This window comes from Phascolarctos cinereus, unplaced genomic scaffold, assembly GCF_003287225.1.
Source record: "Phascolarctos cinereus isolate Bilbo 61053 unplaced genomic scaffold, phaCin_HiC Scaffold_3;HRSCAF=262, whole genome shotgun sequence".
NCBI lineage: Eukaryota > Metazoa > Chordata > Mammalia > Diprotodontia > Phascolarctidae > Phascolarctos > Phascolarctos cinereus.
The window spans coordinates 220,237,141-220,262,938 of record NW_027555736.1 but is presented as its reverse complement, the minus strand read 5'-3'; the positions used below and the strand labels follow the sequence as shown (position 1 = coordinate 220,262,938).

General features: G+C 37.3%; 1 protein-coding gene across 1 annotated transcript in view; it reads right to left on the bottom strand.

The window, feature by feature from the left end:
• CEP128 (centrosomal protein 128) overlaps positions 1–25,798 on the bottom strand; it is a 507,255-nt gene that overhangs the window by 54,607 nt on the left and 426,850 nt on the right. The window contains 1 exon segment of the mRNA XM_020976328.2: positions 15,277–15,300. Within this exon segment, the coding sequence (XP_020831987.1) occupies positions 15,277–15,300 (24 nt within the window).

Sequence of the window (25,798 nt, the reverse complement as noted above, 5' to 3'; positions counted from 1 at the left end):
ACATGAGAAAGAAGAAATGGCAATAAATTCTAGTTGGTCCATCAGCATTCCCAAATGGAGCAATGCCCTCAAGTATCCCAGTATCTTTGTATTCCTGGATTTTATTCATCCATTCAATATTTATTGAACACCCACTTTGTGCAAAGCAAATTCATAACACAATGAAGTCCTATTAAATTATCACTAATTTTTATGATGATAGACATAAAAGTAGTTTAAGAATATCCACTGGATGCATGAATGAAAATAAATTATTTGACTGAGAGTGAGCAATATGCTATAGCTGACTCTCCATTACGGTAGTCTTGGAGGGAAGCAATGACATGGATGATGGAAAACATCAAAAAATCCAAAATCCATTTACATTTGACTCTGGAATTTACTACTGTGCTCCTGTTCAGTCTCTGGGCATTCTCAATAAACAAAATAATGAAATCATACTCAGAAGACTTGACTTAGAAGGAACTGGAAAATTTTCCTACTTTTTAATTTTGACTCCTATTCAGTTAACTAACTGCTCCTTCCACAATACTGAGGATGAGTTAGGATAGCACAACTGAGCTTTCTCAAATACTTCTCAAAAACAAACGAGCTTTCTATTGTATGTGAGGGGGTGCTTTTTATATTTGGATTTCTTTGGGGTCCAGTTATGTTATTGATGGTCTTTTTCCTCAGTTGCTTTCTTTCTTTGATATCCCCCTTCCCCCATATCTTTATTTCCTAACTAGATAATTCTCTGTGGCTTGAGTTGAAGGTCATAAACAGTTGTGGATTTTTGGTCAGATTAATGCAAGACACCAGCCCAGAAAGATCTGCCTTCCTTTGTTTCTCTCCAGATTTGAACTCAGGTTCTCCTGGTTCCAGGACCAGCAATCTATCCACTGCGCCATCTAGCTGGTTTAGAGGGTATGAAAAGTTTGTAATCATGTCCTCAAAATGCTTTCCATTTCCTTGCCTACTTGCGTTTGCCCAGGCAATTTTCTTTACCTGAAAAGTTTCCTCTTGTCCATCTCTACTCATAAAAATTTTATCTGTTGTTTAGAGTCCGGTTTAAATTTGCTTCCTCCCTGATCTCACTTTTTTTATTCAAGTCAGAAATGGCTTCCTTCTATTCTGACGCTTAAAGCATTTATAATTGCCTCTATGTTCTAATTTTCAAGTTTTCCTTACTGTGGGCTTATTTTAGGTTCAGTTGTTGATTTTCCATTTTTCTAACTGCATATTCAGATCATTAATACTCTTTTTCTATTTTGTTAATGTATATTCTCAGAGATATAGTTTTTTCTCCAAGGACTGTTTTAGTTCTGTCTCGGAAATGTTGGTTCTGTATTATCACGGTTATTATTTTCCTTCACATCGTGATTGTTTCCACTCTTGATCTGTCTGTTATTCAGAACGCCATTTTTAAGCCTCCACTAAGGTCTGTATGTTTTTCTTGTGTTCCCTGTATTAATTACTATTTTCATTTTTTTACGGTCTGTCAGGGATGTATTTATAATTTCTGCTTTTTTATATTTCCTTATACTTTCTCTGTGGCTTAGGACATAGTCTATCTTTGTGCCATTTGTGCTGAAAAACACATTTGTTCTTTTGTTAAGTAATAATAATACTACCTAGCATTTATATTGTCCATTAAAGTTAGAAAAGTGATGTGTATGTTATCTTATTTAATCCTCACTGCAACCTTGAGGTAGGTGCTATTATTATCTCCCTTCTACAAATGAAGAAACTGAGACAAACAATGGTTAATGACTTGGCCAAGGTCATAAAACTACTGTCTGAGGCCAAATTTGAACTCAAGTCTTTCTGACTTCTCTTAACTACTGTGCAAACTAGCATAAATCTTTCAGCTCTAAGTTCTCCAAGTTTGTTCCATGTAAAGTCTTTTGCAAGCACAAATTATTTCTTCCCTTGTATCTATATCCCTAGCACCAAGGGGACCTATGCACACACCAGTCACATAATTAACATTCTATGATAGACTGCTATAAGGTGCTAGAAAGATAAGGGGTGAGGGAGGCAGTTGGAGGAGGGAGGATCTTGATATGCTAGGCAGAGGGGTTTAGATTTGGTATGACAGGAATCACTGTAGGTTCTTAAAAGAGTGTTTGAGGAAAAGTATTCTTACAGACATTTTAAAAGCATTTTAGAACAGAAAAAGACTGGAAGCAGGAAGACCAGCTAGGATAGGGGTGGGGAACCTGCAGCCTCGAAGCTACATGTAACCCTCTAGGTCCTCAAGTGTGGCCCTTTGACTGAATCCAAACTTCACAGAACAATCAGCAATTCAGTCAAAGGGCCACACTTGAGGACCTAGAGGGCCACATGTGGCTTCGAGGCCACAGGTTCCCCACCCCTGAGCCAGGAGATAACCATGAAGTGTCATCTGTGCAAATGAAAAGAAAGACAGAAATCTAAGAGATACTGCATAGAGGAACCCTGGACTTGATGACGAACTGCAAAGAGGGTAAGACCAAGATTAGGTCTAACGAGAGTCGGAATGTTCAATTTATAGTAGGTTGGTTGAAAGCCAGAACAAAGAAATAGCTCTTACATGTCCTTCTGAAAGTCAGGCGTTAGCCAAGGTTTCAAGGACCCTGGGAACAGATCTATCAGGTTTCTTTTACTTCTAATAATTAAGATCCTTTGCAACAATCAAACTGGCAATTTTACAACCAGACAGTAGAGAGGCATGAAATTATAAAATGGACAGAACTACTGAAAATGTTCATGTATTATGCACATGGCATATATCACCATTCAATATAAGTGTTTTGTAAAAATATTTCACCCATGTTAATGTCAAAGAATTAGATTTACAAAGGGCAGGGAGCCCTTAGAACAATATTTCTCAAGTTCTTTTATCTATGGATCACATTGGCAAGGCAAAAGGCCTCACAGACTTTAGGGAAGTTAGGTGGCAGGGTGGATAAAGTGTTAGATCCAGAGAGAGGAAGGGTTCAAATCTGGCCTTAGACACCAGCTGTGTGACCCTGGGTAAATCATTTAATCTCTGTGTACCTCAGTTCTCTCATTTGTAAAATGGAGATAACTATACCTACCCTCCCAGGTTTGTGGTGAGGTTAAAGTGAGATATGTTTGTAAAGCATTTGTAAACCTTAAAGTGCTATAAAATACTAGTTATTATGAATTATTATATTTACTTGACACGAACAAGTATCATGGAGAGTTTACCTAGGCAAGTAACCATTGTTGTGGCTATTTTAAAATAGATATTTTGGATTTTTTAAATGTACCTTCAAATATGCAGATGGAAATGCAATTAATAATTTCATTTGGGGGTGACTTGCTCCTTGTACTTCTACCTGGAAGGTCAGTTGGAAGGTCATCAATAATCCAGGAACCAGGCTTTCCAACTCATTGCTTTAAAGGATGGCATTCTATTGTACATTAACTAGGCAGTGCAGTGGACACAATGCTAGACTTGAAGTCAGGATGACTGATCTGGCCTCAGGACATTCAGTAGCTGTGTGACACTGGGCAAGTAACTTAACCCTGTTTGCCTCAGTTTCCTAATCTATAAAATGAGTGGTGGATGGAAATAGCAAATCACTCTAGTATCTTTGCCGAGAAAAATCCCAAATGGGGTCATGGAGAGTCAGACATGACTGAAATGAATGAACAACAACAAATTCTATTATAAGATACCAGTATGAATGTCTGGATAAATACAAGGCTTCTCTCTGCAGGTACAGAAATATAGTAATTGATGTCATTAACACAACGGAATTTGCTATAATGGGAATTGCTTATGTTTTTGATTTCTTCTTCAAGTACTGGTTAACTGAAAGTTAATATTGACCTCATCTGCACAAAACCTACCCTATGGGATGTGAAAATATACTTAAAGCCTTAAACATTCCTTAGACAAGAAGTCAGAGGAAGAATCTTAAATGTCCCTGACTCATTGGTGACATATAAATCTTCTGGTTCAATAAGCCTATTTGGAAACCTCTAAATGTAGTTTAATCTGTAGCCTGACTTAGTTTACCTATAGAGTCTGTTTAAATAGATTTGTTTATGCATGAGATTATGACTGTTTAAATTTGTTCAACTTCTGTGACATTGAAGGAAACACAGGATATGGATCTATCTTTTCTTTAATTTTTACAGCCTAAGAGGAATGAACAAGATTATAATATGTAAAGAACTATTTCTCTGTCACTCTAATATACAGTAATTTGGCCTATAAGAGGAATTGTTAGAATCCTAATGGTGGTTCAGGTTTATTGTTTTCTCTGAAGCCTGAACGTTATGCTTGAGCATAACAATAAAACTTGGGTTTTTACCTTAATTTCTGCATTGTGGTAAACATATCTTAGCAGCAGTTACCTACCACATGAATTCAGAAATGAGATATATTTCCCATAACATAGCTCAGGGAAGACTAGAAAATGATTTCCCTCATGGAACCTCATAACCACTCCTATCAGCAGGGGCCTAAGAAAGAATTCGAGTGTGGAAATGGTAAATCCTCAGAGAACTGGAAGTCCTTTCTGTCACAGTACAGGAAACCAGGAATGGCTCCTTCACCACTGGCATAAACTTCTAAGTCTGCACTTCCTGCTCCAGACCCAGCTCCAGAATCAGCATAAAAGCTTTCCCCTATTCTGTCAAAACCTGACAATTCATTTCTCAGCAGAGCACCTTTATTTTTTGGCACTTTGCCTAGAGGGGAGAGATGTGAACAACTCCGATAAAGCAAAGTACAGTTAGGCTTAAATTAGATGTTGTTGTTGTTTTGTCCTTCATTCTTGAAGAGGATCATGGCATCAGGAAGATAATGCCATGACTTGGAAGTCAATTGGATTTAAATGAGGGAGGACTGTGCAAAGTCATTTCTCCTCCGGAAGCCATCTGGGTCCAGTGGCAAGATATAGATTAGGAGGACTGGAGGTGGCCTGGGATGCAATGGAGACCTTGGCCTTTTAAAGCTAAGGGCTTTCCCAGGCCTCAGTTTGACTGAGGCAACTCCCATTCAGTGATTAAGACTAGGTAAGAAATGAGGCAAAGAATGGTCTCTTTTACCTAAGGAAAAAAATAATCAACCTGGGAGGGGAAGACCCTCAGAGTTTCTGGCCAAAACAAAATAGGAAAAGGATGTAAGAAAAAATAAGGGAATTTAAAGGGTCATAGCTTTAGAGCCAAAGAGCAAAGACAAAGCTTATAAAAGCCTTTATAGTCAAAGCTGTGGTTTTTTCAGTAGCAATGAATGGTTCTGAGACCTGGGCAATAAGGAAATGAGTGCTACAGAACTGATGCTTTCAAATTGTCATGCTGGAGAGGACTTTTGAGACTCCATTGGACAGTAAGGAGATCAAATCAGTCAATACTTGAAGACATTAATTCAGGCTATTCACTGGAAGGTCAAATACTGAAGCTTAAATATTTTGGCCACATAATGAGAAGACAGGAATCATTGGAAAAGACTCTGATGTTGAGAAAGATTGAAGGCAAAAGGAAAAGGGATGGCAGAGGATGAGATGGACAGATAATGTCATGGAAGCAATGAACATGAGCTTGGACAAACTTTAGGAGATAGTGAAGGATAGAATGGCCTGGTATGCTATGGTCCGTGGGGTCACAAAGAATCAGATACAACTGAACAATAAGCTTTAGGACTGGGAGGGATCTAAAATGTGTTCTAGTCTAGGCTCCCAGTATTTTACTGAAGGAAAAAAAATGGAAATCTAAAGGTTAAATAAATGATTTGCCCAAGGTCATACAGTATGGTTGCAAGATGGGGTGGCACATTTAAAGTACTTTAAGAATCTACTCTTACAACCTAATGTTGATTATACAAATTATATTATAATGTGTCCACTTGGCCGAAATTTTATCTCTTTGATTCAGTTCAATTCAACTAATATTAAATGCCTCCAAGTAAGGCCTGGTGCTAGATACTGGGAATATAATGATGTTTTTTCTCAGTCATGTCTGACTCTTCATGACAGGATTTTCTTGGCAAAGATACTGGAGTAGTTTGCCATTTCCTTCTCCAGCTCATTTTATGGATGAGAAACTGAGGCAAACAGGGTTAAGTGACTTGTCCAGGGTCACACAGCTAGTAAGTGCTTGAGGCTAGATTTGAACTTAGGTCCTACTGACTCTGGGGGGGCCAGTGCTCTAATCAATGCTCTATCTAGCTGTATAATTATTATACAACAAATCCACAGACAAAAAAGTGAGCAAGTCTCAGCTCTTGAGTTTATATCTATGGATGGGTCAAGGGTCAGGAGAAGGTCAATGATGGAAAATGCCAGTAAAGGGGGAAAGCCAGAGAGGTTCCAGGAGATAATTTGTGGAAGACCACAAAAATGAGCTACAAAAATAATCTCAAAAGCAAGACCTAAATGAGAATAATGAAGAAAGGGCTAGTTTGACAAGCCTGTCTTTAAATTTTTCAGCATTTGACACTGAAATATAAAACATTTGGGACAGTGATAGCCTAGAATTCTTCCCTTAATTATTTAACATTAAACCACTTTGTGGGTTTTTATTAATAATGCTAATAGTAACAATTTACACTCTCTCTAGCTTTTCATCTGAGATCAAAGTTGATTAAAAGCCCTAAACAAACTTGACAATCCCCACATGTAAGTGGTATCAGAACTATTTTCCAGACGCAGAAAATGAAATTACTTGAGTGAGGTACTCAGTGTCACATAAAGAGTTCACAGTAGAGTGGAAATAGAGGCTCAGCTTCTAGCCCATTCTTAAACAATCTCAAAAAGAACACGCAAGAATGAGGTTGGTTTATTAAAGTCCATTTAGAAACCATTTCATGGTATATTCTCCTTTCAGGAACCCAAGAGGGTTCAGCTGAGTAGTACCTACCATTATTTCAGACTTCTGAAACAGAGGTCACAAATGAGGTTAATTTTCTTCCTTCCCACTTATTATTCACTGGTTAACTGTATGGTATCTTGGGATCTCTTCTTACTCACCCTCTGCAGAGTCAGAATGTGGTGGAAAAAGCATCAACTAAGAATCCAGAAACCTGAGTTCTAGTCCTGTGCTATTAGTAAGACGTTGGATTTGGGCAAGTCAGTTAGGCTTTCTGGGCCTCAGTTTCCTCAACTGTAAAATGGAAGAAATCACTAGATTCTCTTTTTCAGGGATACATTCTAATTCTAATAGTTTATAATAATTCTATGAAGGTGATGTCTCTGATTTTTGAACACTTAGTAAGAAGGATCCCTTCTAACTCTAATAGACCATAATTCTATACAGATAAAGTCTCTGATTTTTGAACAGTTTGTAAAGAGTCACAGTAAAGCATTTAAAATGAAGGCATGGTTCCATTTCCTTTAAGACCAATAATCAACCATTAACTCATGTACTTCATGGTACCCCCATAATGTTGAGAAAAGTAGACAAAGTTCCCAGCACACTGGATGGAAAATTTATAGGAAGACACGGGCAAGAGTTGCACAGGATGAAAAGTGTTGTGCTAAGCACTTTTTACAATTATCTCATTTCATCCTCACAACAACCCTGTGATATAGGGTACTGTTATTATCTCCATTTTACAGTTGAAGAAACTGAGGCAGACAGAGATTAAGTGACTTACCCGGGGTCACACAGCTAAGTGCCTGAGGCTAAATTTGAACTCAGCTCCTCCTGACTCCAAGCTCAGCATTCTGTCCTCTGTGCCACCTAATGGCCCTAGTTTAGTCCACAGCATATAAGGCTTATGATAGAGCCTCTGTACTGTTGGAGGGAGCACAGTCATTAATAAGGACTGTGATCTATTCAGGTTACTATGTACTTCCACTGACATTAGACTCTATAAAATCATGATTCTTCCAACCACTTCTTCCAGTAAGAGCTAGTATGGAAACGTTAAACATTAATCTGAAAGCAATCTCTTCCTCCTCAAATTCTCCTGTAACACTTTTTTCTGCATCTTTCTCTTGCCCTTATTACTTTCTACCTTGCATCACCATCTATTTGTTTGCACAGTGCTTGCACCATTAGACCATATGTTCCTTGTGTCCCCAAGACCTATACACAAGGCCATACACACAGTAAGATTTTAATACGTTTGCTAAATTTTATTGCCTGGATTCTCACCAAAAGTACCATATTTTAACAATACCTCCCCTTTTTCTATAAAAGACAATATCTTTCTCCAAAAAGGTACAGCTGATTAATCTGAGGCTTCCTACCAGATATTTTCTCTCAGAGAACAAGAAACATCCTTTCTATGTAGTACGCTTTCCAAAAAGGTTCTGTCTCTTGTAACTTGTAACACTCACTCACATTACTCCCAAAATACAAAATAGCAGCATTTTACCTGGAGAACAGACAGTGTTATTGATAGTATTTAGAACAAGACTATAAAACATATTATCCAGCCAAGGAGTCAGATAGACAACATAGCTACTTATCAGCTACCAAATATGAAGCTGTCAGACTGACCCCCAAACACCGAGCAATTTCAATGACATTAAACTCTTCTGCGGGTGAAGCTGCATTCATTAGATAATCTCTCAGTGATACCTTTTCTAGTCCTACCACATCTAGGAGCATTCCGACAGACTTTGATGAAACAATTCATTTTCTCAGGTTGAAAGAAGCCATTAATGGTGTCATATTTTTAAAAGAGGCCATCAAATTTTGCTAGAGTATCACAACTCCATGTAAAAAAAAATCTTACTTTATCACCTTTTCTGTCATTTGGCCAAAAAAACCCACATGTCTTAGATAATATTTAGAAAATTAACTCCTTGAAAATGACCCTATTACCCCCAAATGCACACACACACGCACACACACACACACACACACACACACACACATTTCATACTCACAAATACAGAATACAGGCTCTGTATTTGGGGACAAGGTGGCAAAGGGAGAATGTCCGGATTGTTTCAAACAAGATCCCTCATGAGAGATTCATGAGGATGTTTCCGTTTGCCCTCAATGCGAATACACAGAAGTTACACTAACATTAGAGCAGTGGGAAACTTGGCAGATTTGGTGAGCATGGGGTTTGTGCAAAACCCTTTTCCGGTTTCAGTTTGAATGGGTTCCCAGGAAGTGTCAAGTTTGAACGGATCCAAAATTTTACAATGAAGTGTAGCCAAAACTGCTGAGCTTCACCTGATTCTGGGTCAAAACCGAGCAGAATCTACTGAGTTTCACCTGGTGGATAGCCAACTTGACTGTATCTTTTAGACAACTTCAATGAAAGGGCTCATAGGACTTGAGCAAATTTGGGATGAACGTTGCTTGAGCTTTGGTTTTGGAATGCTGAGTTGGATTTTGTAAAGACATAAAAGCAAGTTTCACATAGCATGAAAGTTTTCTTGCAAGCTGTTAGTACAAATCTACTATAGGGAACATTTTTTTTCTGAACGCTCCAAACTATTAACATTTAACTAACTCGCTCCCAAGAAGTTGCTATTCTTAGGTTATAAGTCAGGCACTTTGTGGACATTAATTATCTCAGGCCATTAGTATACTATTTAGTGTACTGGTGTAATAATTTAGTAAACAATGTTCTAGCAATCAAGGACTGACTCTACTTCCCCAGTGGCTAATTCACCAAGACAGTGATGCTTACTTAGCAGAATTTGGCAGACAATGCTAACAATAAACTAGGTCAGGGGATCTTAACTTTTCGTTGGACTTTTCGTCATCCTTTGGCAGTCTCATTAAGCAATCAGATCTCTTCTCACTCAGAGTAATGTTTTAAAATGCATACTACATACATACATACATATACGTATACATATGTGTGTGTGTGTGTGTGTGTGTGTGTGTATATACACACTTACAAAGGAAACCAATTATGCTGAAATATACTTATCAAACTATTAAAAAAAATTTAACAGACAACCTGAAATCTATTCAGGCACCCTGCAGACCACAGGTTAAGAACCCTTGTTCGAGGTTCTTTTAAAAAAACAACAACAGTGTGAGCAACTGTTAAGTTAGACAAAGGACATAAGGTTCCACATTTTTATTCAGCCTATAATTTCAATAGAATTTTGTGCAGTTTCCTATACAGGTGCCTTTCTACAGACTAGTAACATTTGTAGGAATCTCTTATGCCGTGAACTGTTAGGATCTGACATTTTATAGGGACAGAAGCAGTGTTGACAATCCTTCTCTAAGTGCCTAAATCAGTTCTAGGAAAAAGATGCCTTTTGCCAAGTGGTCAGCAAGAGACGTGTTGGAAAAGTGGAAAGACAGAAATGTGTAATGCCACATTGGTGTGTAAATCAAAGCTGAAAGCAGGAATTAAGTTTTTGTTATTAATTGAATCACTGGTTGAGCTACAAGCCTACAAAGAACATTTCTGACTATCAGAATGATCTGTCTTCCGACTGAGTAGGGGTCAGGTTTACCTCTGTGCTCATGAAAACATCTTAAGGCACTATTAGTATCCCTAACTATGCAAATAATTATAGCCATTGACAGTACATGCAGTGCTTTACATAGGTATGTGGCCCCAAAGTTGTTTTTATCAAATCACATTTCAAATGCTCTAAAGAAGTTCTCCACCTTCTGGTGTTTCCTTTATTTCATTCCTACCATCAGCCTAGTCCTTCATAGGATTGATGAATTTACTGAGAGAGTGTAGAGGGGGAAGAGAAAAGAGCTTAGGAAAGAACCTGGGAGGACACTCACAGTTGGTATGTGATACAGATCATGAGCTAGCAAAGGAGACCAAGAAGGAGTAATAGGCAGGAGGAAAATAAATGGAGAGTAATGTCATCAAAACCCAGAGCAAAGGGAGAGGGTAGTTAACACTGTCAAATCCAGTAGATAGGTCAAAAAAAGATGAGGACTGAAAAAAGTCTATTAGATCTGGCAATTAAGAAATCAATGATAATTTTGGAGAGAACAATTTCAGCTGAGAGATGAGAATGAAAGCCAGACTATAAAGAGTTGAAGAGTCAATGAGAGGAAAGAAAATAGAAGCAGCAAGAGTAGGCAGCTTTTTCAAGGAGTTTAATTGAGAAAGGGAGGAGACATTTAACATGATAGCAGGGATGGCGGGATGTCTCATTGTAGTAAGTTTTTTTTTTAAGGATGGGGAAATCTTAGGCAGTTTTGATGGTAGCAGGGAAGAAATCAGTAGATGCAGAGAGGTTGAAGATTTGAGAGACAAGAGGGGGATAAATGAGGATACAATCTGCTAGAGAGATGGTGGGGATGGGAACAAACTTAGATCTAGAGGGATTGGTCTTGGCAAGGACAAGAGCTACTTCTTTGTCAGAGACAGGGGCAAAGTAAGATAATGTCAAGAGTGTTTGAGATGGAGAGAATGTGAGGAGAGGGATTTCCTGTTGAATGGCCTCAATTTTCTCTGTAAAGTAAGAGGCAAACTCCTCACCTGAGAGAGAATGGGAAAGGTGAAGAGTAGAAAGCTTGAATAGGGAAGAAAAGATTAGGGACAGCTTCTGAGAGGAATGAAATACGGAATCAATTGCGGGGAAATAAAAGGACTTCCTTGCTGCAGTAAGGGTCCAGTTAACTCTGGAAGAGAAAGTGAAGCTGATGACTTTTGTGCAACTCTGCCTCACTTAAATCTAATTTACACTCAAGTGAAGACATCATCCCATGATGTCATTGGTCCTCTTTGAAAATTAAGGATCAATGAAAACAAGGGTCCAGGTGAGGCTAGATAATGTGAATTTGTAATGCTCCCAGTCAACAGAGTTGTGAGACTTCCTCAAGATGTGTTCAGCAGTTTGTGAATAGAAGCAGAGGAGTTATATGGTGAGAGAAATCCAGAGCTGAGCTTTCAGTGAGGAAAATACTATATAAAAAACCAGAATTGATACTATTGTTCAACATGCACTCTCACCTCTAGTCAAAAGTGCTGTATCTTCCTTGAACACAACTTGTATAATTTTCATCTCTGTCTAATGCTCACACCAGTCCCACCTCCTTACTGCCTATATGAATCCAACATGTACTTTCCTAATTGGATCGAGTCCCATTTCTTCCTTGAAGCCTTCTGGGCCACTCCTGAGCCCACAATGCTCTTTTTCTCCTCACTTCCAATCCACATTTATCATATGCATCATTCATTTGGCATTTATCATCTACTGCCTTGTACTGTTAGTTTACTTTTCATATATATGTTTTGTTTCCTCAATTAATCTGCCAGCTCTTTGAAATCAAAGGGTTTTTTTTATAATTCTTTGTATTCCCCCTCAAGATCTATCACAGTGTCCAATAAATATTTGTTTGACCAATTTCCAATAATATTGTTCCGTGGATTAGGCATGGAACATTCTTATGGAAGATTATTATTCCAGGAATAACTAGCTTGAGGAGAGGGAATAGGTTATATTTATGGCTTGGTTTCAGTACATTTCTTGCTTAGAATGCCTTAATTAGTGACAGTTCCAGAAGTTAAGCTTAATGAGAAGGATTCTAAATCTTTTGACATTTGGAAGGGGAAAGGAACAAGCATTTATTAAGTACTATTATGAGACAGGCACTACACTAAGGGCTTTAAGAATATTACCTCCTCTGGTCCTCACAACAACCTTGTGAGGTAGGTGGTAGTATTACTCCCATTTTTCAGTTGAAGAAACAGAGGAGACAAAGGTTAAGTGACTTCCTCAGGGTCACACAGCCATTTGAACTCAGGTCTTCCTGACTCTACATCCAGTGTTCTATTTACTATGCCACCTAGCTGCAAGAGACATCATATGCCTTTCAGCTCTAAATTCTCCAAGTCTGTTCCATTCGAAAGCAAGGTCTTTACAAGTAGGGATTATTTCATTCCTTAGTTAGTATTCCTAGAACCTAGGACAGTACCTAGATGCTGAGGATACAAATAAGCATATAGCAGGCATTTAATAAAAGCCTGTTGATTGATATTACATATATATGTATATATAGATATAATATATGAAATTCAAGACAATACACGCACATGTATGTATATACATATATATATATGTGTGTGTGTGTGTGTGTGTGTGTGTGTATGCTGCCTTCAAGTTTACTTTTTTTTAGCTATAGGGCTGATCTCCCCATATTACTCCTACATTGACTGGAGAACTGAGAAATGGAGAACTGAATTAATAGGCTTATTGGCTCACACATCTGGAGCTGAAATTGATTTCACAAGCCATCTAATAATTGGATCATAGACTTAGAGGTAGAAAGGAGCCCGGAGGTCATCTAGTCCAATCCTCTCCTTTTACAGATGAGAAAGTAAGACCCTGAGAAGTTAAGTGACCTAGCCAAGATCACACATATAAGGTAGATAAGTGGCAGAGGGAAAATTTGAACATAGGCCCTCCAATTCTAGTGCCAGTGTTTTTCACACTGTACCTGATGAATGTCAATCCAGCTATCGACCAGTACCAACTATGACTCCTTTTCCTAGGTAAATGCATTGTAATGGCCCGTCTGTGAGTTGACCTAAGCATCAATGATTGTAGAAATGGCCCAAATAGAGCTTAGCTTATATGGAGAAGATCATCTTGCTTTTGGAGCCTATTATACCACTGACCTCACCGGACTACTTCTATAAGTGATCCTGATGAAATGATATTTCAATAGAGCAGGTAGCTTCCATTACAGATTTGTACAGATTTTTATTACTAAAGATTCCATATTTTTTACTTCCCCAACTTTGGTCTGACCAATTAGCAATTTTTAAATAGTATTGACAACTTTTTTTATACGCTAGCTATAGTGTTGGCAGGAGCCAATGAATTAACTCAAGAGCCTATTGAGAACCCTGGGTCTGTGATTCTAGGAGCCACAAAACACCTATCATTCAGCTGAATACACCGCTAAATGCATTACATATGTCCATTAACATGGCATACAAAGCTAAATGATTTCATAATGTTGGAGCATTAAAATAATTACCAAGCATTTTAATTTTTATGCTTCTGTTTTACAGTAATCATCAGTAATTGAAGTATCCATAAATACACCTTGACCAAATGATCGTGGTAAAAAAAAACTAATCCATTTAAAAAATTTTATTTTTCTCATGATAACTATTTAAAGTTTTAATAATTCCTAAGGTAAAGCCTTAAGAATAAGATTTTAAAATTCCATTTGACCCTAGCAATGAATGGCAAACAAGAAAGGCAAACATCAGTAAAACATCTTCACATCCATCGGTTGGTTAGTTGGTTCATTGATCTAGGTCTTTGCTTAGGAACATTTCCCTTCAAGTTGTTCTCATGCAAATGTTAAATTATAAAACATATCTTTGAAATAGTTTTTTATTTAGGTTTTTAAAAACAAATGAATTCATAAAAGGCTAAATACAATGCTCCCTAATTTTAAAGGAAATATATCTATACGGAAGGGCACCAATGCTTTCAAGAAAGACACAAAATTAAAAAGCCAGGACATCTCCCAAGGGCTCATCACAAATGCAATGAGTGTGTTATTTTCTCAGCAGGGTCAGACCTAATAACTACCAAAATTTCGCATCCACTTGTAACTGAGACTTGCTTTGCTACTTGCAAACTATTCTTTCCTTCTCACTTTTTTCCTACCATGCACTGTTATTGCAACACTGATTGTTAGGCCCACTAACTTTGCTTTACTTTAAGAAAATACCAACAGCTTAGATTCTTATAATCTAGCCATGGGCTCAGATTCTTAAAATCTAGCCAATAGCTCACAGATATATTCAGACTCCTTAAAAGTCTGCCCTATATGACAGATGTTCTAATAAACCTTGTCTTTGGCTGAAAAAAAAAAAGAAAGAAAAGAACAACCAAGTGCTAGATTTTTTTAAAAATTATATAACACATCTTTGAATAACAACTCTATGATCTACCAGTTTTACTTATGTGTGATTATCCCCTGCCTCCCCTCCTTTGGAATCAGTAGTAAAAACTACTTGAAAAATGAATTGCTGAGAACTTGATCTTCTAACTATACAATGAAACCTGATCTCATTTTCCATTCAACCAAGCTCTTTTGGAAGTTGTGAGATATATAAATATGTGAAAGAGACTCTCATTGGTTTAAATACATACCACTTAGATCTTCTATAGTTTAATCCTTAAAGTTTCAGCATAATTAATCCTGAGATGACCTTAAATTCTCAAATATGCTTTAAATTTCTCAGTCTGTATCAACATACCTTTCACTTAAAATCTAGTTCACTTTTTCCCATTGCTGCTTAGGTGAGGTTTTAGAAATATTTTCCTGATCTTCTCCTTTCTGTAAGTTCTCTGAAAGCTATATCAAGAAGCAGGAATAATTCAAAAAGAAAGAAGGGAAATGTTCCAAACTTACCCTTTCTAAAGCACATACACGGCCCTGCAAATAAAGCACAATGTATAATTAGAAAACTTCATTCATTCCATATAACAAATTGATTTAATTTCCTTTTGACTTCAATATTTATCAATATCAATATTTGAAAGATGTTTAAAAAAATGAGGGAAGAAAAAACCAAATTATATTCAAATTAACTGTCACCACAGACAACTAAGCCCTAACTCAAATAAACTATTTGCAGCTGATTTCATAGGAATCATAGTTTATAGAGATGGAATAACCTGTTCACTTAACAGAGGAGGAAACAGAGGCCCAGAGAGTTCACGTGATTTCCCAAGATCACACATGTGATGAGTGAGATTTTAACCCATATCCTTCAATACAAATCCAGTGATCCTCCCACAGGGCTTCAGTGTTTCATTTTAAGGTTCAATTTTGGGAAGCACATATTTGTAGGAGAAATCTCTCCATATAATTATTTTTTCATTTATAAGTACATGTAAATATATATACATTATGTGCATATGTAATATATATCCATATTATAAATATGTTAAATATGATACATATATATGGGCCATACTAAGGTAGTTGCAACTTGTAATTATACAACGTGGATGTTCCAAAGCCAAAGGTCCAATTAAGGAAAAGCCTTAACTTTTAGTTTGGTCAAGCAAAGCCTAAATCCCAGGATTTTCCAAGTCTCTATTAGTTGCTGTCAATCAGGTATAAAAATAAGGGGAACTGTGAACTTTAAGCAGCTTATAGCTCAGATAGAAGCTTTACCAATGAAAACAAACGTATGAAAGGCACTGGAAACTACAACAAATAAACTCTTTAGGATTACCAATGGACAACAGTCAAAAGTGGCTGATCAGTTCCTTAATGAATCAGTGGCAACATACAGTTTTTCAAAGAGATTATGGTTTAGAGACAAATAACAAAAACTGTTTAAAAAGACAACATGAAAGAGAAGTTTTCAATAGCTATGGACACAATTTCTTCCAGGCTCAACTGATAGTTACAAATAAGACATAGGATAGGGTTCTTGCTCTTTCAGTAAACTGTTGATTTCCCAAAGAACAGAGAATCAAAGGATAGGGAAGGGTCTGGAGTCTAGTTTATAAATGAGGTGAGATACAATTCTACATACATTATTTTTTTTCCTTCAGGAAAGTCTAAACCATTCCATTTTTCTTCCCTTTCAAATACTAAAGAAAAGGCCTGTGGAGGTATGAATGATTTATCTCCCTATTTAATCAGATTTATTTGATCTTAGGGGAAATTTCAGGAAGAACAAGAGAAAAATTGGAGCATTAGAATCAGGAGAATCTTCCACTACACAATGCCAAAGTGGTCATCCAGTCTCTACTTGAAGATATCAGCAATCAGAGTAGCTCAATTTATTTTTGGATAACTGTAATAATTTTTATTGAGCTGAAATATACATTAATTGATGAAGAGGTCCAGGCACATTGAATTATATTTACCACTATACTAAATGGGCCCAGGCTTCTGGAATATGAGTTTTTGTGTTGGTTTTTCATGTTTTATTTTGTTTATTTTCTCTATCCTCCCTTACTGTTCAGCTGTTACTGTGTCAACCTATAGTTGTTCTCTTCCCCTTTTATAATTCTCCTAATAATCTGCAGGCTAAGAAATTACAAAACTACTCACTAAAATGATGTCTGAGATGAGAGTAAATAGGATCCCAAATGATAGCATTGGACAAAAGACTAATGATGATCAGAAATGATAATACTTACATTCATTTAGTTCATTCTTTTAAACATTGTGAAAAATGATTATCTTGGAGACTCAGAGTTCCATCCCCCAGTCCCCTTCTCCAAAGTTCTTCAGAAGGACATTACTGATAATGAGATTGCATTGGAAGCAGCCCAAGATTGGATGGAGATAGATTCTTTTGCCTATATAGCCCAAGGCTGGGAGTGGTCTGGTATGGTTGGGGGGTGGGGAGGAGGAGAAGCGGGTGATCTGGTAGAAGAGGGATTTCCTCTGTTGGGAAGTGGAGTAACATCAGCCCCTGTTGAAAAGGTATATATAGTGGGCACCCCAGCTCCCAAATTGAGCCAGTTCTAGACTGTAACTTCCATGCAATGCACGTCAAGCCAGCTTCAGAGAAATTAAAACGTGGTCACACAACTTATTTCGTTTGTTTTTCTTAGAACAAACTCTGTGAAAGGTTGACAAGATCAAGTGGTCCAAATCCATTCTAGCACTGAAAGACACAACAAAGGATGCTTAAGATACTGGGAGCAAAGAAAGCTCTGTCCTTGCTAATGGAGAGAATGGATCCTTCTAGGCCCATTAAAAAAAACACAAAACAAAATTATAACAGTTCTTTCTGTATGTTATATTTTTCCCCCATTCTAACCTCCAAGCCACAGGTCAGAAAATGGAGTCATACATTCCTCTTCTAAGTATACATGCATGTGTGCATGGCTAAAATTTACAACTAATTCAGGAAAAGCTATTGATAAAGCAGGCATATTTTACATGATTTCATCTTACTGTTTATGCTTTAAGTGCTGTCCTCTTTCTTCCATCTAACAACCTTAATTTTCATAAAATAAATGCTATTTCATTAGTTATTTGTGTAATATCACATTTCAGTGCTTTGCAATAAATGTATATGATGCCTCAAGGGAATTTCTGGATGCTGTCAAAGGGGGTCTTATTCAGGGTGCATCTTTGTACAATCCTGCTTAAATTATCCTATGTGGGCTGAACCAGAGCCACTGATGCTCACTAATGATCGAAACAAATCTCCAGGGTACTAGACACACTTTCATAGGAAATGTTGATTTTGAAAGGCCTAAAATATTAATGATCTCATTGTGGCCCTAAACTTTTAAACTCTCTCAAGCATTAGTAGGTTGCTGTTCCTTAGGAGAAAACTAATTAAAATGGAAACCCAGAGATGATTCAAAACAGGTCGTTTGAGGGTAGCTAGGTGGTGCAGTGAATAGAGCACCGGCCCTGGATTCAGGAGGACCTGAGTTCAAATCCGGCCTCAGACACATAACACTTACTAGCTGTGTGACCCTGGGCAAGTCACTTAACCCCATTGCCTAGCCCAAAACAAACAAACAAACAAACAAAAAGGTATTTTTGTACAGTATAAAAGCAATTGTTGTTGTTCAGTTGTGTCTGACTCTGTGTGACCCCATGGATTTTGTTCATAGGGTTTTCTTGGCAAAGATGCTGGAGTGGTGTGCCATTTATTTCCTTCTCCAGTGTGTCCCCATTTTATAGATGAGGAACTAAGGCAAACAGGTGTTAAGTGACTTGCCCAGAATCACACAGCTAATAAGTATCTGAGGCCAGATTTGAACTCGAAAAGGTGAGTCTTTCTGACTCCAGGCCCTGAGCCCCGAGTCTGTGCCAACCTAGTTGTTCGTAAAAGTGGTGGTATTTACTAAATTATCTCTGTTTATTCACAAACCCAAAAACTTTTATAAACGATTTGGCAGTACTCAGTATAGCTTAGACAAGTTCAAACAATGTGCCATGCATAGTGTTAGTATTGTTTAAGCATTTGGTTAAATTATAGATCTATTGTACAAAGGAATACACATCATGTTTTTAAGTACATAAGCCTAAATAATTTAAATGAGGTTAAAAGGTCAACAGAGAATGCCTTCAGATGCAGTGAATTTAATTTTCAATATCTGTTTGTTAATATGCAACATTTAGCAATGGATTTCTAAATAAAATTACAAGTTGGTTCTTGGCCGCCATTGGCCTCAGACATGCACTAGCTGTGTGACCCTGGGCAAGTCACTTAATCCTTTTTGCCTCAGTTTCCTCATCTATAAAATGAGCTGGAGAAGGAAATGGTAAACCACTCCATATCTTTGCCAAGAAAACCCCAAATGGGGTCACGAAGTGTCTGAAACAACTGAACAACAACAACGTGATTTCATTGGTGTAGGGGGTTTTGCGGTGTGGAAGTGGGGTAAGGGGTTATAAATGTAAAAATGGAGATTAGCAACTACTTTACAATTTAGTCTTGAGTTTGTGCACGGAAAAGCAAAATGACTTGGCTAGAACCATACAGCTAGTACCAATCAGAAACAGGACTTGAAACCAGGTTACCCGGAATTGGAGACCAATGCATCTATTGTAATACATTGTCTTTGGCTTTCTTTTGCAAAATAAGGGAGAAAAGAAGGGGCGTAACAAATCCTCTCGGTGTTACCATTCACTATCTACCAAAGACACAAATCTTACAGGCTTAGGAACGAAGTTTGAGTTTCCCTCCATCTAGTGAAGAGGACATATTTTTGGCAGGTCCTATAACATAGGTCATGATAAAATGCTGCCATAAAGCCAGTAATCCACCAACAACAGGCAATGCTTCTTAAACGCTTTTTTCTGGTAATGATAATCGATTTTTTTTTTCTTGATCCATTCACAGTCTCTTACCTTGGTCCCCATTACAATAACGACATTGATTTGCAGACCTGGGGTTAGGAATGCAATCTGTAGTCAGGTGACAAAGTGAACCTAATTGGTCCTTTTAAGGACTGAATCTATAAATCCTGGCAGATTACTCTAAACAAGGGAGTTAATCAGATACAGACTTGTGAACACAAACAAATAGAACAAAGGGCCACTCGACAGAAAAATGAAACAAGAACTTCCAACTCTTCCAAATACAAGGAATTTCAAGAAAGGGCAGCTGGACCAAGTACAGAGGAGGGTCACCAGATGGTCTGATCTGGAAATGATATGACAATCAGTTAAAGAGCCTGGGATGTGGAACTTGAAGAAAGTTCTTTGGGAGGCACATTAGTACAGGCCTCAGTTATCTAAATGGCTATCTTACAGACAGGAAGAGCCTTATCTCCTATGCCTTTCAAGGGCAAAAGCAAGGTGGTCCATTTTTGGGGAAAAAATAAGTAAAACTTTTTTTTAAACAATTTGAACTCCTTCACAATGGCTGCCTTACTTATGATGTGTCCAAAGAGAATTTGACCATTTGTCAAGGAAGTTGTGAAGGAGGTCACTGCAAGAATAGAAGGCTCAAGTTAAATGAAAGCTAAGGTTGCTTCAAACTTCATAATTCCATGATTGGATACTTGAGGATTCTAGAAACTTGAATAAAGATGAAAAGCTTTAATGGACAACTAATATTAAAAGGGAAATATCAACAATGAGAGAAGTTATACAGCATTCATTTTAGAAGCATACAAACCTCCTGCATGGAGTATACACCTGCATGTATTCTACTGTAATTGAATCCTAATGAAATATTGTGTGTTTATACCTCCATGGGAATAGTTGCTGTAAATCATCCCTTAAATTGTCCCTTTACCACCTATAAAATAATTTTTTACTCATCCTTGTCCTATATAAAGGATATAAAAACAAATTGGTAATACACACTTTCTGTTCTTAGCTACTTTTAACTGAACAATCCAATAACTTTCATCTCTAATCATACAACTTCTAAATCATTTTTAAAATGATAACACCAGTTATGAAGCTTAGTATTCAAATGCTATTTTCAAACTTTCTGAAAAGTATAAATCTTAAATAGAAAAGAACCTGAACTTACCATCACAAAAACATCAGTTTAAAATCTGAGAGTTCCAGAGTATGTCAAAATTCTGAGGATATTATAAATATTGAAAAGAATTTCTATTCCAAGAGATTAAAAATAAAACTTGGTTTAAGATTAAGTTGACAATCAATGTTCTATATGCAAAATTGCTTTTTACCTACTAAAAGTCAAAAACTGTTTTCTCATCCTTAAAATGGAAACTTTGGCTGAGTAAACTGAAGACATTTTCAAAATCTCCCAATACTTAAATTTTAAAATACTTTTTCTTTTTTTTTTTTTGGCTAGGCAATGGGGTTAAGTGACTTGCCCAGGGTCACACAGCTAGTAAGTGTTATATGTCTGAGTCCAGATTTGAACTCAGGTCCTTCTGAATTCAGGGCCGGTGCTCTATCCACTGCGCCACCTAGCTGCCCCTTTAAAATACTTTTTGTCCAACTACTAAGCAACCCTTGAATCCAGTGGTTATTGACCCATTTCACAACCCCGGTACCTTTCACACTGGTTGCTGCTCATACTTCTTGAATTCTTAGAACTGTACCCTTCAAAAACTGTCTCATAATACAAGTATGAAATTAAAGCATTACAAAATAAAATAGAGATTGGCAAAAATCAGAAACAGAAACTACAACTGTTAATTAAGTCAATGGTTTTAAAAATCTTAATATTTTCTTATAAAGAAAACCCAACTAAAAGGAACCACTGATATCAGTTGGATAAACTAAGGCATTACCAGAGAAGGTACTCTCTGAATGGGGAGGAGGGGGGAGGTGGATGATTACAGGTGCTCATTTACCTTATCTACACTGATACCAAAGTTTAAAAGTATAGAAAGTTAACAAAATTCCTATATGGAGTTAATATGTATATTTTTAAACAATGAAAAAAAAATTGGAGTTATATAGTTAGCTTCTATATCAAAATAATTCCCAATTTTGTCTTTTCTTGAACTCTTGAAAACAGAGATAAAAAGAGGGCTAGTAATGGTAGGTTACTCTAGATAGAATTTAATTAAGAATGTTACAATTACTCAAAGTCGTTTAACCTCTCTTGGTCTTTTTTTTTCCTCCTCATCATTAAACCAAGGCAAACTGGATTTGATCATCTCAAAAACCCCTTCAAGCTTTCTGTGGTATTCATGATATTTCTCAATACTTGATAAGAAACACCAGAGTGATTCATACCCAGGACCTAAGTGAACACCTAGTATATTTTCCTATCTCTTTATCTGACTCCACTTTTACTGTGGGGATGACAGCCCTTGATAAAATATAGAGGCAAAAAAAAATACCAGAGAGGTAGAGAATGGGTTCACAGTGTGGGCCATCTGCTCCTAGCACCTTAACATCACTACTGGTAAAACCCTGTAGTCTTCTTTGGAGATTTCTCCTGCCATTACTTTCAGGTTTGAAGTATTTTGGAGGAGATACAAGAAAATTCCCTGCGCTCTGTGCCCCAAAGGGGAAAGGGCACCTTCATCAAGTATTAAAACAAAATGTAGGGGGGCAGCTAGGTGGTGCAGTAGATAGAGCACTGGCCCTGAAGTCAGGAGTACCTGAGTTCAAATCCAGTCTCAGACTAAACACTTGACACACTTACTAGCTGTGTGACCCTGGGCAAGTCACTTAACCCCAATTGCCTATAAAAAAATGTAGGCGGGAAATGTAGAGGAAGGTATTGAAGAAGAAGCTCTATCACTATGACCAGAGAGATCTGAAAGATGGTGAAGCCTCTAAAGAGCTTTAATTAAAGTTCACATGAACCACCAAACTTCAACTGAACAACAAAGAGATCAAAGGCACACTTTGCTATTTTAGATTATGAGGTAGAGCGAAAAGGTCCTCTGAATCTTCATTTTCCTTTAAATGCAGCAGAATTGCTTCAAGGATTCTTCCTTCAAAGCCCATGTGCAACATCTGGTGTGTAGGTGTGTGCTCATGATTCAGCCTCAAACAAAATGAAGTGTAAAAGAACATAAAACTCCCTTTCTCTTGGAAATGTCCAACTCCTCACTGAAACCATACTGGCAGTAATAGGCATTCGGGCACTTGTTCAAGGGTGTTCTCTCAAATGAATGACATCTGGACTAGGGAACAAGCAAAGAATATTTGAAAATATAATAAAGATTGTGGTGGTGGTTAGGGGCAATACGAGTGACAATTATAGCAATTTTGCAGAATGACTGCCTCAGGAAGAGCAGCTTCAGTTGGCAGGGGCAGCAGGAGTCCAACTTTAGAAAATACACACACACACACACACACACAACTCTTTCAAAAGGCATTTACATTTTAGAAGTAAGGTAAGGGTCTCTAGTTTGAGAGTGGAAACATACATCTTCCAAATATACCTTGAAAACCTATGCAAATCATAATACCATGATGATTAAGGACTGATTTATGAATCTGTACAAAAGCAATAGAGGATGCTTTCATTGTGAAGTTGACAAAACTACGCTCATCTGATTTTCACCAAGGGGGCTGAACAGCTGGCTACATGGAAGACTCCCTGGAGCTAATACCTTCTGAGTATCCTTATAGTGTGTGTGTGGGGTGAAGGGAGAGGAAAAGAGAGTGAGAGAGAGAAAGAGAGACAGACAGATAGAGATAGAGAGAGAGACAGAGAGACAGAGAATATCTCAGGTTTCTTAGTAGAGAACTATCCTAAACAGATTCTACTCCCTCTTCTCCACCCCATCCCCAATGGAAAGCAGAATTATACCAGTTCATAGGTTCACAGATACAGGGTTGGAAAGAAATGCAGAGACCATTTAGTTAGGTCTTTTCATTTTGCAGATGAGAAAACTGAGGTTAAGTGACTTTCCTGAGTTCAGATAGGTAGTCAGTTTCACAGATAGAACACATGTTCTCTGATTCCCTAGCAAGTTCCATTTTTCTATCCACCACATTGGATTGCAGACTGGAAAGTATTTTGCCCTACGTGCTTTGGGGTCATCCAGTGGCATATGTGTAAGACACTCTTTGGCAATAAATTACTTACCTTTGGGAAACTGAGTTAAACCATCTTGTACCTGACCTCCAGAAGTGTTTACAGAATACTTTTAGGAGCTAAAGCACAGCTATTATAAGAATTACATTCAATCTTCTAATGTCTTTTTCCCAACTCATGTTTCATTTCATTTGATGGCTAAATATTTCTAATATACTGCCTGCCAGCTCTCAATTATCTGCTTTAATGGGGATATGATAATCATACCATTAATTGATAAATAGCACATTTTTAAATAATTTGTATTGATCTTTGGCATAAGCCATAGCTTGCTTTGTCTGCTTTGTTTTTAGGTAGCAGTAGCTTTCTCTTCCTTAATCTTAAATTTGGTTTAGGATTAGTTTGCATTCTGTGAATATATGAGCATAAATGTATGAACAACAGGGAAAATTAAGAGGGAAAAGCTGGTCCAAGGGTTTAAGATGACTTGTATTTAGATAATCAAGAGCTGACTGTACTTTTATCTGAGAAAAAAAGGGTGACGAGAGAGGCAAATGAAGAGTGAGCAAGAAGAGGGAGAGAGGAGGAGAGGAACATGGGGGGGAGAGAAACAAGCAAAGGGAGAAGGAGGAAGAGAGCAAGGAGGAAAGGAAAGTGGAGGAGGAGAGGCAGAGAGGGAGGGAGAGAGAGTGTACATATAAATAAGCACACAAATTTAGGGCAGTAAGAGACCTTAAGAGGCCATTTTTTCCAACCCCATCATTTTACAAATGAGGAAACTGAAGCCAACTCAAGGGTCATACAGGTTGTAAGTGACAGAGGTGGGATTTGAACCCAGGTCCTCTAACTCCAAATACTTATTAACATAACTAAAAACAAACTTACCCTGAATGCCCTGAAATGGAAAAGAATGTTTTAAAGTATTTAGTTCCTAAATATGCTAAATATTTCTATCTATAAAATACTTAACTGCTTTATCTTCAAATTGAGCTTGATTTTCATTTATCAAAGGAGATTGATTCTCATCTTCCCAAGTTGGAAGTTTAAACAGTAGCTTCAGCTGTTTAATAGATGTGCCCAGAAAAAAAGGTGGAAGAGCTGTTTTATTTTAAGAAAATGGAAAATACTCAAAATACTAATTATTACATAAAACACAAGAAGCACTAATAAAATTATACTAATTTTTAATACATCTATATTGGCATGTGAGGTCTTTCCTTATTTTCCCAATTGGGAATAAATTCTCCTTCATTTGATCTCCCTCCTTTGGTTTGTAAACCTCCTATTTATTTGTACCATATTTTAACTTGAACGATACACATCTTTGTACATATCTTAACATGCTTAATAGATTATAAACTCCCTGAGGGAAGGGATTATGTTTTATCTTTGGCTTAGGGTCTCTCATAGTATATAGTAAGTGTTTAGTAATATTAATTTAATGACAATGTCCAGTCAAGTTAAGTCAACAAGAATTTATTAAGTGTTCAATATGTGTCAGGCACTGTGCTCAGTGCTGGGGATACAAATACTTTAAAAATAGGACAGGCCCTGCCTTCCAGGAGCATGCTTTATAATGGGAGAAGACAACGCATATAAGGGAGCTGAAAAGTAGGGGTGGAGAAGAAGGTCTATGTTAGGGGGCATAGTAGTGCAGTTCAGAGAGTCAGAAACAGAGGAGTGAAGTATGGCTGACCTGGGCCCTTCAAAAATGGAAGTTTCAGGAGAAACTCACCCCTGGGAAGAGCAGGCCATAAGAACAGAGGAATATTCAAGAGTGAGAAATTCATAGGCAACTGAGGGAGTTTCCAGGGTGAGAAGGCAGCTGAGTCATGGTGGCTGAGTAAATAATGTAATAATCACATCAATTTTCAAAATCAAAAAACCCAAACTTATTCCTGATTTTTCCTTCAAGAAGCATTGTGCCTGCTTAAGAATTTTTAAATGAATACTATATATATGTATATGTATATATACATATATATGTGTATGTGCGTGTATATA